The following is a 16667-nucleotide window of genomic DNA, read 5'->3' as shown; positions in this document are numbered from 1 at the left end:
CAAATCGTCCTGCGGGCAAACATGTAACCAGTGGGTTCCCCAAGTGGTGAGGCTACAGGGAGAAACGTTCCGGCCAGACTGTGCGCACCTGTGCTCCTTAGCAGTTGTATGTATAACCAGTCGTATGTATAACTTTGTGAATGAATAAATTGGCATTTGGTTTATTTGGTTGCCTCTTGTCAGCATCAGAGGACTGGCCCAGCCAGCGCAGGGGCTCAGATGAGGGTGAGCTTCTGAAGCAGTCAGCCAAGGACTACACCCTACACCCTGGGCCTCGTGATTCATTACTAAGAATAAGAGCAAACATTTATAGGGAAAAAAGATAACAGTGGCAGAATTAAGACTGAAGGGTAATGGGGGATTTTTTCCCTCAATTATCTAAAGTGCCTATAAGTATAGGATTTTATTTATTTACTTTTAATTTTAGACACACAGAGAGGGAGCACAAGCAGGGGAGAGGGGCAGAGGGAGAGAGAGAGAGAGAGAGAGAGAGAGAGAGAGAGAGAATAGTAAGCAGGCTCCATGCTCAGTATGGAGCCTGATGTGGGGCTCGATCCCACGACCTGGAATCGTGACCTGAGCCCAAATCAAGAGTCAGATGCTCAACCAACTGAGCCACCTAGGTGCCCCTATAGAATTTTTTAAATACAAAAAAATATTTAAAGGCAACTCCTAACCATCCTCCAAGCGTCAGTTCAAATGTTGGTCATGAAACTTCCCTGAATTCTGCCTTAGCTGCCCTTCCACTGCTCTTAACCCATTTAATATTCATTTATTAGGTACCTACTCTGGTACCTATAGTAGGCCCTGGGATGTTCCTGTAAAAGAGATAGAGAAATTTATTTTCTTTTCAAAAAAATTTTTAACACTTATTTATTTTTGAGAGACCGATCACAAGCAAGGGAGGGGCAGAGAGAGAGGGAGACACAGAATCTGAAGCAGGCTCTAAGTTTGAGCTGTCAGCACAGAGCCTGATGCGGGGCTCGACCCCATGAACCATAAGATCATGACCTGAGCTGAGGTTGGATGCTCAATCGACTGCACCACTCAGGTCCCCTGAGAAACTTATTTTCTTCAGAATTATTTTTATAGTAAGAGAGTTGTCCTTGTTTAGAAGAAATTCCTCGATAAGCTACTTGGACCAAGAGCTGAGCAGCACCCCACCCCGCCCCAGTCCAAGAGCAGGGCATGCGTGGAAATGACTTGTAAAAGACGAGGAGGACAGGATTTCTGGCTGGTCTTGGAATAGGGGTAGAGAGAAGGGAGGTGGGGAGAGAGAAAGAAAGAAGTGGCTACACCCTAAACTGACCCTCCAATGATCCACACCCTTGTATACTCTCCCTCCCTAAGTGTAGGTGGGATCTGGAACTTGCGTCTAACTAATAGAATATGGCAAAGGTGATGGGATGTCCCTCCCATGATTATGCTATAAAGGACTGTCTCAGAATACTGGAGAGTGAGGGATCCTCCTTCTGGCCTTGATGAAGCAAAAAACTATGTTGGGAATTGCCTTTGGAGAGAGCCAGCAGGCAGAGAACCACAAGTAGCCTCTAGGACCCAAAGGTGGCCTCCAGCTGATAGCCATTAAGGAGGGGGGCCCTCGGACAAACAGCCACAAGGAAATGACTTCTGCCACCAACTCAAATGAGCTTGGAAATAGATTCTTCCCCAGCCAAGACTTCAGAGGAGAACACAGCTCAGCTTACACTTTGCAGCCTCATGAGACCCCGAGCAGAGGATCCAACTAAGCCATGCCTGGGATTCTGAGCCACAGAAAGTGGTAGATAATAAATGGGGGTTGTGTTAATTGGCTAAGTTTGTGGTAATTTGTTCCATAGTAATAGATAACGAATGTACAGAGAGAGAGAGAGAACCACGAGATGGCTGAAGGGCTTACACTTCTCAGTGTAATCCTTACCTGTGATCTTGCTCCCAACTGTCAATGAAAATTGCTAAATTTGTGTACTGTTTGAAGCAGGGGTATGTGTGTGCATGGGAGACTGACAAAGGCTGTCCCCTGACTAGTTGCAGGAATGCGAGGGCAGAGGAGAGCCAGAGGTAGTGAGCACTAGGGTTCATGGAGGATGAACCCTATCACACGGGAAATGGCTCTGGGCACAGGTGACGTGTGTGTGCCGTGTGGACGTGCATGGCACCTCGTCCACGTGCCTGGGAAGGCTGCCATGAACACAGGTGTGCAGGACTCAGACCTACACGCAGGTCTGTATCAGTGTTCCCAGGTGTGCCTGAGTCGAGAGAGACTTTCCAGAGAGAGTGACACGTAAGCTGCAGGTGCTAAGTGAAAGCACGAAGGAAGAACAGGTCACCCAAAGGGGTTGCCTGCTGAGAGCAAAACGGGTGCAAAACAGGTTCATGAAACATCTCATCTGGGCCTTGGAGAAGCCTTAATAAGTTAGAGAAAACATGCTACATTCATAATATATCAGGAGCTATGCTGGGTGCTCCAAGTACATGATCTTATTTCATTCTGAGAATAACCCTGTGAGGGAGGTGGGTGTTGTCCCCATTTTACAGGGGAGGTCACTAAGGCTCAGATGCTGGGACTTGATTAGGGTCACACGTCCAGTAAGTGCTCTTCCCCTGGAGTCTCCTGCAGATTCTCAGCCACACCTACCAGTACTGTTTGCTCACCTCCCTCACTGCAAATTAGGAAGCCACAACTGGCCAAGGGGAGGTTGCACTCAGCTGGGCTATGGCATGCCTGTCTGAGGAGGGGGCTCAGGCCAGGTGCTGGTTTGGAGTGGATTCTAGAGACAAGATGTCCAAGAGCTGGAAGATGCTAGACTGTGGGAAGACTGACTGAGCTGGGCTCCAACCCAGGCTGGCTCGAGTTGGGCGTCCTTTCTCTAAAACAAAGTGTTTCTGTGACTGTCCCCTTTCCAGATGGTGAGACTCCTGAAGGCAGGCATAGGATCTTATCATCCTTTGTGTCAACTGCCCACCATTACCACCCATATTTCTTTATACCTCATCATCCCTCTTTGCTCGTCTATTCATTTTCTGTCTCCTGCAAAAATCTGTTACACTGACCACCACCATTGACAAGGGGGACAATGAACCCGACCCCCTCCCAGTATCTCACATAAAAACACAGTGATGCACATGGTCCTTCTCCATGGAGGGGTCACAGCGACTGGTGACCTTGGCAGAGGGAATTCTTGGCCTAGGAGTGGCTCATCCAGATAGGAATGCTGTTTCACTACTGTACAAAAAAAGGGGTCTGTACCCTATCATGCAGTGTGCCAGCTGTGACTGTGAATTCATTGAACTAACAATACTGGGTACACCAAGGGTTATGAGCAGCACCTGCAGTGGAGACCGGTCATCATCAATCGTTATCAATAAATAAAGAGCTGGGAGAACTGCACACGGCACCTTGAGCTGGGTCTTGCACGCAGAGTGAGGCTTTAATTGGGAAGAGAAGAGGGCATTCGTGGAAGGAGGAACAACGGGAGCAAAGGTATGGAGACAGAAAAGCATGCGGCCCACTTAGGGGCTACTGACGTAACCAGTCTGATCCCAGGGACGTGGCATAAGAACGGGGTGGCAGGTTCTGCTGGAAAAGAGGTGGCCTGGCACCCAGAATTGCAGGTTATCGGACCTGGGAGCAAATGTGCCTTAATGTGTATCCTCCCACTGCCCTGGAGCGGTTACCCTGCAGAAAATCCCTGACCTCTGAACTGTCAAGGCAGCTCTGGCGATTTTGCTCTGCCCTGAGTGGTAACACGGGAGTGGCTGCTCCTGGAGGACAGGGGTCACAGCCTTGAAGTGGCCAGGAGCAAGCGCTCAGGAAACTGTGGGCGACCGATGGATGGATGGATCACAGTTGAAGCTAAAGGAAGGTGAGTTCAAGGACAGAGGGTTTGGGGCTTAGAAATGTGTCATTTTTCCCCCTTAAGAAGGTTCAATTCTCCCTTAGTAGGAGAATATGAAAGCACTTCCATTTTTCAGTGACACGATTGCTCTGCACGAGCCCAAACTGTATAATAAACAAAGGAAATGTGTGAACACACACTGGCTTTTCTCAAGTTAATACCGCATTCCATTCCCAGCCCAGAGAAAGCACTTCTGTCTAGTGAGAGACAGGACTTGGAGAGCTGGACAGGCCCTTAGTTGCTAGGTAAGCTGGGTAAACTGAGGCCCAGAGTGAAGGTGCCTTACCTAAGATCATGTGATAATTTGTGGTAGCAGCATGTCTAGGTCCCAGGTCTCTGACTGACTCCAGGCCTTTTTAAAAGTCAAATGACTTGCCCAAGATCACACAGCCAGAAGCCAACAGCGCCAGGGTGGGAGCCCAGGTCTGTGGGCCTCCAAGTCCATGCAAACCCTCTGTCTTTGAGGTATTTCTGTTCTGAGTACGCGGTGACACCTGGGCAGTAAAGGACTGTCATGGCAAAGGACCCTAAAGCCACCTAACAGGATTCCTGTGCCTTATATCATAATAAATCCAGGGGGAAAGGAGAAAAGAGAAGAGTCCTCTGCTTCTTCCATTGACACACTTACCTAGCTGTCATGCAACTGTCTGTTTTCTCCCTCATAGCCTGTGAGCTCCGCTGGGACTGACCCTCATTGATCTCTGTATGTGCAGCACCCAGGACAGGGCCAAGTGCCCAGAGAGCACAATGCCTGATTGTTGAATCCCTTCACTGATTCACTTGACAAGTATTAAGGAGTACCTACTATGTGCCAGGCACTTGGCTAGGTCCAGAGTGGAACCTCAGCAGACTACTGTCTCTGCCTTTACAGACTTTACAGTCCCTGTGGGAGATCAAGAAACAAGCAAACAAGTGAATACATACAGCACAACAGTGGATGGTAAGGGCTGTGCCGGGAAAGGAATAGGGTGTGGTGAGGCAGAGTGAAGGTGGTAGTGAGGGGGGACGGGTGGGGCGGGCCTTTCTAAGGCAGTGACGGTGACATGGAGATCTAAAGAAGAGGAAGAGGAGGGGGAAACGGGCGATGGGCCTTGAGGAGGGCACTTGTTGGGATGAGCACTGGGTGTTGTATGTAAGCGTTGAATCACAGGAATCTACCCCCAAAACCAAGAGCACACTGTATACACTGTATGTTAGCCAACTTGACAATAAGTTATATTAAAAAAAAAAAAACAGATCAAGAGGAAGAGATATGAAGTGTTGGAGGCAGAAGGAACAGCATGTGTGGAGACCCTGAGGTGGGGGAGGGTCGGTCTGGTCTAAAAGGCCAGTGGGACTGGAGTGAGTGGGGCCTGGCATGAGGTGGGGTGCAGGCAGGGAAGGATCAGGCAGGGCCTCTGAGATCCGGGTAAGGGCGGGAGAGTTTGTTCTAAATGCCATGGAATGTCATGTTCATTCGGGTTAATGAATGGCATGGCCCAGATGGCTTTTCAGGAGGTCACTCTGACCACTGGGTGGAGAACGGGTAGGAGGGGAGCAAGGACCAAAGCCAGGAGGCCAGTGAGGTTACTGTGGAGTCTGGACCCGTGTGGTGGGGGTGAAGCTGGGTTGGCACTGGGAGGCAGAACCAGACGCAGTCACTGGCAGACTGGCTGGTGGTGGGGATGGGACGGGAATAAGCAAGGAGGTTTGAATAGCTGGGTGGACGAGCTGCCGTGTAATGACAAGCAGAAAACAGGAGAAGGAACTGGTTTGTGGGGTAAAATCTCAGGCTGGTGACACTAAATTTGAGACACCTGTTGAACATCCAGGAGCGATGTCAAATAGGTAGTTCAAGTGTGGTGCTCAGATGAGAGGTCTGGGGGGGAAATCTGTACTTGGAGTGTTGGGCTTCTGGGTCGTACCTCAAAGCCATGAGAATGGACGAGAGAAGTCTCGAAAGCGACGACATTCAGAGTGGAGTAGAGGAAGAGAAGCTAGGATAAAGGGGCAGAGAGCAGGCAACCACAGAGGCGGGGGGGGGGGGGATGGGAGCACCAAGAGGAGGATTTCAAGAGGGAAAGGGGGGATCAGCTGCTCTATCGAGTGTAGCAACTGCTGTGGAGAGAGAGGTCACACAGAGCAGGAACTGAGAGTGTCCTTTGGATTTAGCAACATGGAAGCTACTGGTGACCTTGACAGATTCACTGACCCAGTGAATGACTCAAAAGATGCATAGAGAGGAGATGACAAGCAGAGTGGGTTGGGGAATCAGGGAAAGCTTCTGGAGGGAGGGAAGCTGCATTTCAGCAAAGTCTTGGATGGGATGGAGGCTCAGTCCTGAGAGACCTAAGTGCAGCCTGCAGGAAGTCGAACTGTACTTGACAAAGCGCCCCTGCGGGGAGTAGAGAGTGCCTCCCCTCACTAGAGGGAAAGGGGAGAGGAGTTGGCTCATGTCTCAGGGCTCAGCAGCAGGGAGGCTGCGAAGCGATGACCCTGCCCTAAGGGACAGAGCCCACTACCCTCCTCCAACACACACATACAGGTCTCAGAGATGTGTGCACCTCCCTCCCTGCAGAGAAGTCCTGGGAGGTGAGGATTCCAAACCCACAGCCTCAGAGCAATGAAGGGTTCTTAGACACCACCTGGAGCAGCCAGCTTGTTATAGGTGGGGAAATCTGAGACGCAGAGAGGGGCAAGGGCTTGCTCAAGGCCACACAGCATGCCATTGGTAGAGACAGGTGATCTCCAGTGATTTCCAGTGGTCCTCCCCCAGTGAGTAAAGTCTGAATTCTTAAGCCTGGCATAAAAGGTCTTTCATGCTGGGGCAAGAACCTCCCCCCAATTTCAGCTCCCACCACCCTTCCTCACACTCTGTGACCCAGTCCTTCGAACATCTAGCACATGCAAGTATATAGTCTCGTACAGTCCTTGCAACAACCCTTTGGAGTAGGTGCTATTATTCTCATTGTATAGGTGAGGGAACTGAAGCTCAGAGGAGTTTGGGAAACATCCAAGGTTGCAGAGCTGAGCCAGCATATTATCTCATGAGTGTCTCCAAAGTTGTCTTTTCCCCACACCCAGCTGCATTCACCATAAAGAGCCCCTCTGCTGGAAAGCAATCCCTGAACTCCCTGGCCCTGAGCTACCTGGGAGCCAGGTCACGTCCTATGACACCAAGTCACTTTTTTAAGTCACTAAAAAGTCCATTGAATGGGACTGAAATAACTGGTGCCACTGAACGACCCAGGCTTCAGCAGCCCGTGCCACACCCGAGTGCTCATAAAGACCCCCAATCACACTGTTTTCAGGCCAGCCACCCACAGCAGGAGCATGGCACCTACTGAATCTGTACAGAATCTTCTCCCCTCCCAGCCCTGGCCTCCCAGCCAAACACCTGCCCCTCCCTCACCTGGAGACCACCAGTGGCAGGATCAGCATCTTCAACATCCTCATCAGGAGCTCTCCAGGAAACTGGAAGTAACTAATTTCCTGAAAATGCAGGAAGAGCTGGGGTTATAGCAGGCAGTACCGACCTCACAGCTGCTCCATTCTTTACAACGTTCAAAGTCCTGATTCACCCACCCTCTCCTGTCCAGCACGTGGACAGCAGAGTCCACAGAGGAACCACTGGCTTTGGAGCCAAACAGACTTGGGTTCTAATCTTGACCCCCTGTAACTAGCTGTGTGGCCTTAAGCTAGTTACTCGATCTCTCTGAGTTTTTCTCATCTGTAACAAGGGTAACAACTACTTCATAGGATCACTTGGAGGCTTAAATGAGAGGAGGTACATAAAGTACCTGGCAGAGTGCCTGGATGAGAGTAAATGTTCAGTAATCACAGTAAATGACACCTCTCCTCCACCTCTGCACCATTCATCTGCCTATTCATGGTATAATTCATGTAGCAGATGGTAAGTGGCAAGAGGACAGGGCCATATACCGTTCACACGTTCATTCAGCCCATATGGCCAAGCATCGTGCTGGGTACCCCAGAATGAATTAGGCACAGTTCCTGCAACGGAATTCCAGTCTAGTTTATGGGGAGACTGACTCATCCACAGAGCATGACATTCTTGAGTCAGTTTCTTCTGCATTGGGCCCATTATCTGGTGCCTCCCCACCCCCAACCCATCCTGGCATCATCATGGGTTCTTGCCAGCCTCCTGGCAAAGGAGAGAGAATCGGGTTGGTGGGACACCATCCAGTATAAAGAGCCCCTACCGGGCAGAGTTCTTGCATTGGCTTCCTCACAGGCCACTGGGTCTAGCCTACCCTTGGGGCCTTGGATTAGGTCTCCTCACCCGTCAGCTGTCTCCAGAGTCACATGTCCAGAACCTGACAGCTGAAGTAGAAGGGGTCACTAAGCCCAGTTGAATTTCATATGAATTTCGTATGAACAACAAATAATTTTTTTAAATGTTTATTTATTTTTGAGAGAAAGAGAGTGAGTGAGAGAGTGTGCTACTGGGGGAGGGGCAGAGAGAGGGATACAGAAGATCCAAAGTGGGCTCTGAGCTGTCAGCACAGAACCTGATTCCAGGCTGGAACTCACAAACTGTGAGATCATGACCTGAGCCAAAGTCGGACCCTTAACCAACTGAGCCACCCAGGCACCCCAACAAAAATTTTTGTTGTTCACTTGAAATTCAAATTTAACTGAGTGTGCTGTTTTTAAGTTTTTAAATTCAATTTAATTGTTTTGCTATTTCTAGCAAACCATGCTTGAGGCCACCTTCCTGAGGGTAAGGTTGTGGGTGAGGCTGGTACAGGGACTTTCAAGCACCATCCAAGTTAAATTTTTGTACTTGGAACCATTTTTTTTTAACATAACACTTGGTTAATAGTCTGATACTTTGAAAAGCCCCAACTCATAGAATTTTGGTGCTGAGAAAGCGGTTTTAAAGATCTAGTTCAGCTGAGCCAAGAGAGGGAGGAGACTTAGCAGTGACTGTGCGGGACCAGAAATCAAGCCTCCTTGTCCCATTCTACTGTGGTTTCCAATGAGCCAGAAAGTCTTTAAAAAATAAGGGTGAATGGGAGAGAAACTTCTGAGTCCCATGAGCATGAACAGAAATGCTTTATTGTACCCTTATGTCCGATAGTAGTCTGGCCAAATATAAGATTCTTAGTTTGAAAGAATTTCCCTCCCCTTTGTCTTCTAGATTCTAGAGTTGCTTATGATGTTTGGAACCATTCTTCCTATCCCTTAGCTGAGACTTGTTCTACTCCCTCAGATCCATTGAAGGAATATCTGTCAATTTCCAGTTTTCTGTAATTTTCATGAGGTGATGTACCACAGGACGAGATTTTCTGATTTTCTTTTTTTTAATTCATCGGGGTGTGCATATTTTTTGCTTCTGAGAAAATGTCTTATATTCTCTGTGAAATTTTTCTCTCCATATGTTCTGCTAGCTCTCTCTGAAACTCTTATTAGGGAGTTGGATGTTGGACACCTCTGACTTCCTTATATTTTCTTTTATTTTCATCTCTTGTTTTACGTTCTGGGAGATCCCTGCAACTTTATGCTAGCTACTGACATTTTTATCTTGGTTCATAGATCTTTAATTTCAAAAACTCTTTTGTGTTTTTAGATTGTTCTTTCTTTTTGCATCCTGTTCTGTTTTACAGTCACGATATCTTCTCTCACATGTCCAAAAATCTTAAGACAAGATTTAAATGTTTTTTCTATTTCCTGCATTGTCTCTGCTTCATAGAGACCCTCTTTTCTGTTTGGTCTCTTTCTGTTAGATGCTTTGACCTTGGCTTCTGCTCATATGTAAGTGTGAGGCACTGAACTTCTGTGTGCATGAGTGAAGCTTGTCAAGTGATGGCTCCTCAAAGGAAGGTAACAGGTGACAGTCTGACTTTTGTATTGGGGATAGGATGGGATGGGGAGGAATCCCCTTGAGAGCAGAATTTGGAGATGTTTTCTCTGAGGCTTAAGTTAGAAGCCTCTTCCTAACTCCAACAAGGGGGTGAGGGTGTGTCTAAGCCCAGGTGACAGCAATCTTTGGGGATCCTGCTAATTGGTGGGAAGCATGTGCCTCATCACCTCCCCTCTCCCAACACACACAGGTGGGCCTGATATCCCTAAATCAAGCTTCTCTGGCTCTTTGGGACAGGCAGGACAGTAGAGATGGGTGGAAAGGAGTCTCCCCATTACATGAACTGGAGGGGACTTAGGGGCCTAACTGCTCTGGTTAACAAAATTCCAACCAATGCCCCTGATTTCACCTCCATACTTCACGTGGCCTCCTGCAGCTCTGTGCACTTTCAAGTGCAGAACCTTTCTAGAGTCCTCTAAGCCAAAGTGATGTGGCATCTACTTCTACAGACACAGGTTTTAGCTTTCTGTGCTCCTACTAAGTGCAATCATTCAACTCTATCCACTTCCCTTCTTGCCTAATTTATTGTACTCGCTCGACTTCTTTTCTCCACTAGCTCCTTTCATATTCTCCTGGGAGTTTATTTCTTTAAACAATTCCATTACTAAAATTTTAGTGGGATTCCAGGAAGGAAAGGAAGATGGATGCAACTGTAAATTCACCGTGGTTTCACCGGAGCTCTCAAAATAATCTGTATTTTTTTAATGAGATATTATTTCCAAAGAGAAAATCTGTGATTTTCTAAGTTCTTTTCACAAGTAGGACATTCTTCCATTGTGCAAATTGTTTATGACTTTTGACTGTTGCATAAGCTTACAAAATAAGGGTTTAGTTTCTGAGTCACTGGCAGAGATCACAGAAACAACTCCTGGATTTCAAAGTAAGATGCTGAGAAAGCCAATTCCTGCCAAATAATTGTTCTAAGACTTCACATCCTTTCTTCAATTTATCTGGCAGGTTAATCCAGACCGGAACACATTTGCATTTCCAAGCAGATGGGGCAGGCCGCTTTGGCAAAGGAGGCCCCGGAGGAGCTTGGCTTTTAATGAGAAGCATTCCAATTTGTTTTCACAAAATAATCTTCCTGCAGGAAATATATTTTTTGTTGCTCAGGGAAATTAAAGAAAGTAGATTGCAGATTGTTTGTGCCATTGCCAGTTTAATTCGGCAAAGAGTCAAGGGTTGTCTCTGTGACAAGCACTGAACTAGACTCACATTTTGGCTCGTGAAAGCCCATGTGATATTCATCAAGTTAAATTCTGATGGGAGGGATAGACACCTGCACAAAGGGCTCTGAAGCAAGACAGCTGGCAGCTGGTGACAGCAGAAGGCTGAGCGTGGCATGAGTGTGGGAGCAGAGTATTAGTTCAGAGTGAGGCAGGTCTGGAAGAACTTTTATAATATATGGAATATGAGATGGTTCCTGGACATAGGTCGGACTTGGACAGGTAGATAAGGGAGAGGGGAGTGAAGGACCAGCCACTCAGCACCGCTGTAATTCATTCGTTCTTCCACATGCTGTATGAATCCTTGTTTATTCTCAAAACAATCCTGGTGGACATACAGTGCCCCCCACTCCAGATGAGGAAAACGAAGCCCAGAAAGGAGACAGCATTTTGCCTGTCACAGCCATTTACTAGTAGAGTCAGAGTCCGGGGTCTGGGAGCCACCACTGCTCCCAGAGTCCATGCTTCTCCCTAAATAGCCGAGAGTGGCGTAACAGTGTTACTGCTGTAATAGGGGCTCAGTTCTCAGGGACGGGGTGTTTCCCTTTTCATGGGGGACCAAATCTGATGCCTTGAGCCCCAGGTGTATTGACATCTGGTATCTGTGAGCTGCAGGAAGAGGAAATTTATGAAATAGGGGATCTTCCAAGAGCCCATCAGCAAAGACTCCTTGCACAAACGCGAGACGAGCTACTTGAAGCCCTTTTTCGGCCAGGCCTCATCCTTAGCCTTGTCTTCGGCCTGCCTAGCCCAGTTATAGCAAAAATCCTGCCAAGTCAGTTTAGGGAGAATGGCCCCTCTTTACCTTCAGCAAGAATCCTGCTAAGTTGATTTCGCAGGAATCCCTTCACCCTCCATGTTTCCTCTTAGCAATTTTCTATCTGTTGGCCCCTTACCATGCTCATTGGCTCTAAATCCTCAGCTGTCTTTGTTGTGTTCGGACTTAAGCCTGCTCTCTCTCTCCTATTCCCATGGTCCTGAATAGTCCTGAATAAAGTCTCCCTTACTGTTACAACAAGTGTCAGAATAATCTTTTCTTTAATGCCATATGAGTGTCCTTCCCTGTCCCGTGGGAGATGGGTGCCGAGAGGGAAAGGGGCCCTTGCTCAGGCCGTCACACAGGCCGGAAACCTGGGGGCCTGCCCTGATTTCCTGCCCTGCATCCAATCCGCCACCACATCCTGAGGGCTCCTCTTTTGGAAACAGGTCTCACAAGTGCCCTGTTCATCGTGCTGTAGGTCTCACCCCTGCAGCCACCCCTCTCATTTGGTCCCCTGCCTGTATCACTGCCTCAGCTTGCACTCAGCACCAGAATGATCTCTCCAAGCTGAGATCTGACCATTTCACTCTCCTGCCCCAAACTGCTCCTAGTTGTCCTGGGCCTGTGCTTGGTGATGGGATCCAGAGGCCCGATGGCCCCTGAGCTCCAGCCCCTGCCTCATAGTGTACGTTCCAGCTGCCATGAACAGCCTGCTCCATCCATGCCCAAATCTTTCATGGCCCTGCATCTCACTCCTGCTGTTACTTCTGCCTGGCGTACCCTTCCTGGCTCTCTGTTCATCTGAGCTGCTGTAAGAGGTGTTCTCTGATGCCTGCCTTGCATTCTTACACGTCCTCATTCTTCCTGTTCCCATGCCTCTTGGCCCTGTGGTTCTTCTAAGGAGATGTCCTTGCCTCTCACTCACCTGGTGATGCCATTTGTAACCACTTCCTGCACCATTTTATTGGACCTCACTCCAGTCCTGCAGTGTTTTATCACACCCGTGCTACAGATGAGAAAACTGGGACCCAGAGAGGCAGAGTGCCTCACCCACTGTCATGTCACCAGGGAGTCGGGGCGTGGGACTGTGATTCCCAGATCCCTCAGGCCCACATACCCCTCCTCGATGGGGACCCGGTGAAGCTCTGGGTGGCTGACCTGTGGTGATAGGCGACGGGTCCTCAGGAAGAAGCCGAGAAGGCAGCCCACGGTGACAGATAGCACAGACAGGATGAGCAGTCCGTTCCGCTTGCACACATCCCTCCCTCGTGCCAGGACGGCGCCTGGCACCATGGTGAGCCCAGTCTGCTGGCACAAAGCACAGCACCATTCCATGCACGTGAGGCCAGCCGGGGGCTCGGTGTCCCGGCCAGGGGCACTGGCTGCTTAGCAGGCAGGTGGTCAGGGTTGCTAAGCACCAGTCGCCAGCCCCACGGCCATGGCCTGTGTGTCTGCCCCAGAGGGAAGCCACAATCCTATTACCGGCTGCGTCATTAGGAGCCAGGAACAGATCAGGGCCTGGGAAATTAGAGCAGGCCACGTGGTCTGGGGGTTTGGGCCTCAAAGCCAAGTGCACCTCTTAAACAAGGGAGGGGCCCAGAGACTTGCAGGAGGAACAGAGGGACGCTTGCTCGGTTGGTTTGATTTTTACCCCCACTTCATTCCAGAAAGAACTGGAGGCAAAGCAAGAGGATACTAGCAATCACTAACATTAATTAAGCATTTATCACATAGCAGGTGCTATTCTAGAAGCACGTTATTGCAATAGCGCACTTAATCTTAATACCGAATCTGAGATGTAAGTACTGATACGTATCATTTTACGGATGAGGAAACTGAGGCAAAGGACATGTGTTGTGCGCCGGCCTGTTCTAGTTGCTTGACTTATGTGAATCATACGGAATCACCCAACAACCCTAAGACTCCAACCTTCATTTTACTGAAATGGAGACCCCAGGAGTGAGAGTCCCTTGGTCATTTTCACAGAGGCAGCAGTAGCAGAGTGGAATTCAGGCCTATGTTGGTTTGATTTCCACCACATGAATAGATAGATGGCTTCAAAAGTGCTCAGCCGTATTATGGGGGCTACAGGATTTGAACCCAGTGGATCTGGGTTCAGACTTGGGGCTGGCCATTCTCTGTGATGTGTATTCCTCAGGTTGCTTTAAGCCTGAAGCTGGGAACCCTGTCAGCTCTTATAGACTATTATTTTTTAAAATGACACAGCCCCAAGGGATCTATTCAATTCCCAGCTCTGCCGTTTACTAGCTGTGTGGCCTGGGCAAGCCATATAAGCTCAGGGTGCCTCAGTTTCCCCATTTGAAAAACAAACATAATAATAGCACCATTAGCGCTGGTGTGACTTCCCATCCAGAGATTATTTGTGAAAGCAGGGTGCACTGTGCCGAGCAGGGCAAAGTGCTGTTAGGATCATCGTCCACATTTAGCCATTTTTGTGAGCAAAGTTTTCTTTTCGCTCTTTTTTTGTGGCCCGGCCTGCCCTTTAAAGCTACAGAGAATTAACGCTAGTCTGTCTCACCAGGAGTCTGTAATCTCATTAGGGGCAGTCAGGCAGCAGCAGGGAGAGCATGCGTGTGCACAAGGGGTCCTCCCCTGATGAAGTGGGGAAGGAGGAAGATGGAGAGGAGAGGGCGAGGAATGGCAGGGAGGGCTGGGGGGTCCAGGCAGAGGGGGCTGGGGTGCAGGCCCTGAAGCTGTGAACAGAGCTCACGACTGGGAGGGGGACCCCTGGATGTTGGTCCCAACTTAACCAGCTCTGTGACCTTGCCTTTTTTGGGCCTCAGCCTTGCCCTCCTTAGAATGAGAGAAATGGCAGGGTGGGGGCTGTTAGGGGTTCGGTGCCTCTTTGGTTCAGTCGGTGGAGCATGTGACTCTTGATCTCGGGGGTTGTGAATTTGAGCCCCACTTTGGGCACGGAGCCTACTTTAAAAAAAAAAATTAAAAGTCTCAAAAAAAAAGGATGAGAGAAACATCTTCTAAAGGGCCTCTCTTTGCCAATAGCTTCGGGCAGTGAGAGTGAGGTGGCTACCAGTCTGAGAGGTGTTTTTTCTCCAACTGTGATTCTTTTTTTTTTTTTTAAATTTTTTTTTTTTTTCAATGTTTATTTATTTTTGGGACAGAGAGAGACAGAGCATGAACGGGCGAGGGGCAGAGAGAGAGGGAGACACAGAAACGGAAACAGGCTCCAGGCTCTGAGCCACCAGCCCAGAGCCCGACGCGGGGCTCGAACTCACGGACCGCGAGATCGTGACCTGGCTGAAGTCGGACGCTTAACCGACTGCGCCACCCAGGCGCCCCCAACTGTGATTCTTAAAACCAGGAATTTCCCGATAAACCTTCAACTCCAATGAATGTCTCATTTTCCAATTAACCAGACGGTACAGTTACTGTTGAAAAGAGAAAATATTTGGAGTAGAGATTTGGATTTGTGTTTCAGTCAGTGTCCTGGCCTGGCCTGTAGCCAAGGAACGCTAAGAAAGAACTAATTCACACTAAAGTGTAAGTGACTAATAATGAGCTTACTAAGGATATTTGCAAATCAAATCCAGAGTCCAGGATGAGAACGCTTTATTTATTTTTTATTTTTTTAAAGTTTATCTATTTATTTTGAGAGAGAGAGAGAGAGAGAGAGAGAGAGAATCCCAAGCAGGCTCCCTCCCATGCAGGGCTCGATCTCACAAACCCTGAGATCATGACCTAAGCTGAAATCAAGAGTCTGGGTGCTTAACTGAGCCACCCAGGTGCCCCAAGAACCCTTTAATAGCTCTTTGTTGCCCACAGAATCAATTGCCTTACAATGTTACTAGATATTCAAATGTTTTCCATAATTAAAAACAAGTTGGGAAATTCTGGATGGAACAAAGTTAAGTTCTTTAGGACAGCTCAAAGTCAGACTGTTCAAGTTCAAACTTTAGGTCTATTTACTAACTGTGTGATCTTGGGCAAACTTCTTGACTTCTCTACAAAATAGGAATGATACATACAATAGTGCCTAGTTCATAGAGTTGTGATGTGGGTCAAATATGGTGATGCATGCCAAGTGCTCAGAGCATCACCTGCTGCCTTGTAGACACTCACAGGTAGTTAGTATTAGTTATACTATTAAGTTTTACAATACTAATATATGTTGGAGGAAGTCACTGAGTAGGGATGCAGAATATTAGCCCTCTTCTGCAGCAGAGAAGTCCATGGGTCTGGTGTTTGGGGAACACAACTTCGGAACATCCCAGTCTCCCGGATGAAGTCCTTGCTTCTTACGGAAGGGTTTGAGGGCCCCAGGGGCTTGCATTGGTTCACCTCTTCAGGACACCCCCTCCTCCTGCTCGAGAGATCTGGAGCTTCTATAACACCAACCACTTCAAGTCCCTTAGCCCTGCATTTCTCTTAGGCCTCTACCCCTGTGCTCATGCTATTTCCTCTGCCTGGAATGTTCTTCCCTCTGACTCCAAAGATGCAGGTCCAATGCCCCATCTTCCTTGAAGCCTTCCCTAATTATCCCAGATACAACATTCCTTCTTTCCTCCTATTCAGGCCCTTCTGCCGTCACCACCTGAGCACGAACCCTGGTTCCCTTTTAAGTGGCTCAGACAAGGAAATAAATATCTATGAGAATGGAGTGAAGTCTCTGTTACCATGTCACTTGAAAACACCTTGAGGGTTCACCTTCAAAGTTGAAGGCTTAGACTAGGGGCTCAAGGGGCACCCCAAGGAGCAAGGAGTTGCCCTCCAGAGCAGCTGAAACTGTTGGGCAGCGAGAAGCCTGAGAGATGCTTCCTGGGAGACTTGAGCTGCACAGATTAAGATGCTATGGGCAGAGAAGATAAAGAGTGTTGTGAAAAACGAGCCCAATCCAGTTGAGTGGAAGTGTAATGCAACGTAAAGAAAAATGCAGCCCATGT

At 48.5% G+C, this 16667-nt stretch overlaps 1 protein-coding gene across 1 annotated transcript in view; it reads right to left on the bottom strand.

Moving 5' to 3' along the window:
- The window catches only part of SLC1A7 (solute carrier family 1 member 7), a 44267-nt gene extending 31226 nt beyond the window's left edge, over positions 1 to 13041 (bottom strand). The window contains exons 1-2 of the mRNA XM_047868883.1: positions 12907 to 13041; positions 7288 to 7367 (exon numbers count right to left, since the gene is read on the bottom strand). Coding sequence (XP_047724839.1) covers positions 7288 to 7367; positions 12907 to 13041 — 215 coding nt within the window. The remainder of the gene's footprint in view (positions 1 to 7287; positions 7368 to 12906) is intronic.
- Between the last annotated feature and the right edge of the window lie 3626 nt (positions 13042 to 16667).

Source organism: Prionailurus viverrinus, chromosome C1 (assembly GCF_022837055.1).
Source record: "Prionailurus viverrinus isolate Anna chromosome C1, UM_Priviv_1.0, whole genome shotgun sequence".
Taxonomy (NCBI): domain Eukaryota; kingdom Metazoa; phylum Chordata; class Mammalia; order Carnivora; family Felidae; genus Prionailurus; species Prionailurus viverrinus.
This window is presented reverse-complemented; position numbering and strand designations above follow the sequence as displayed.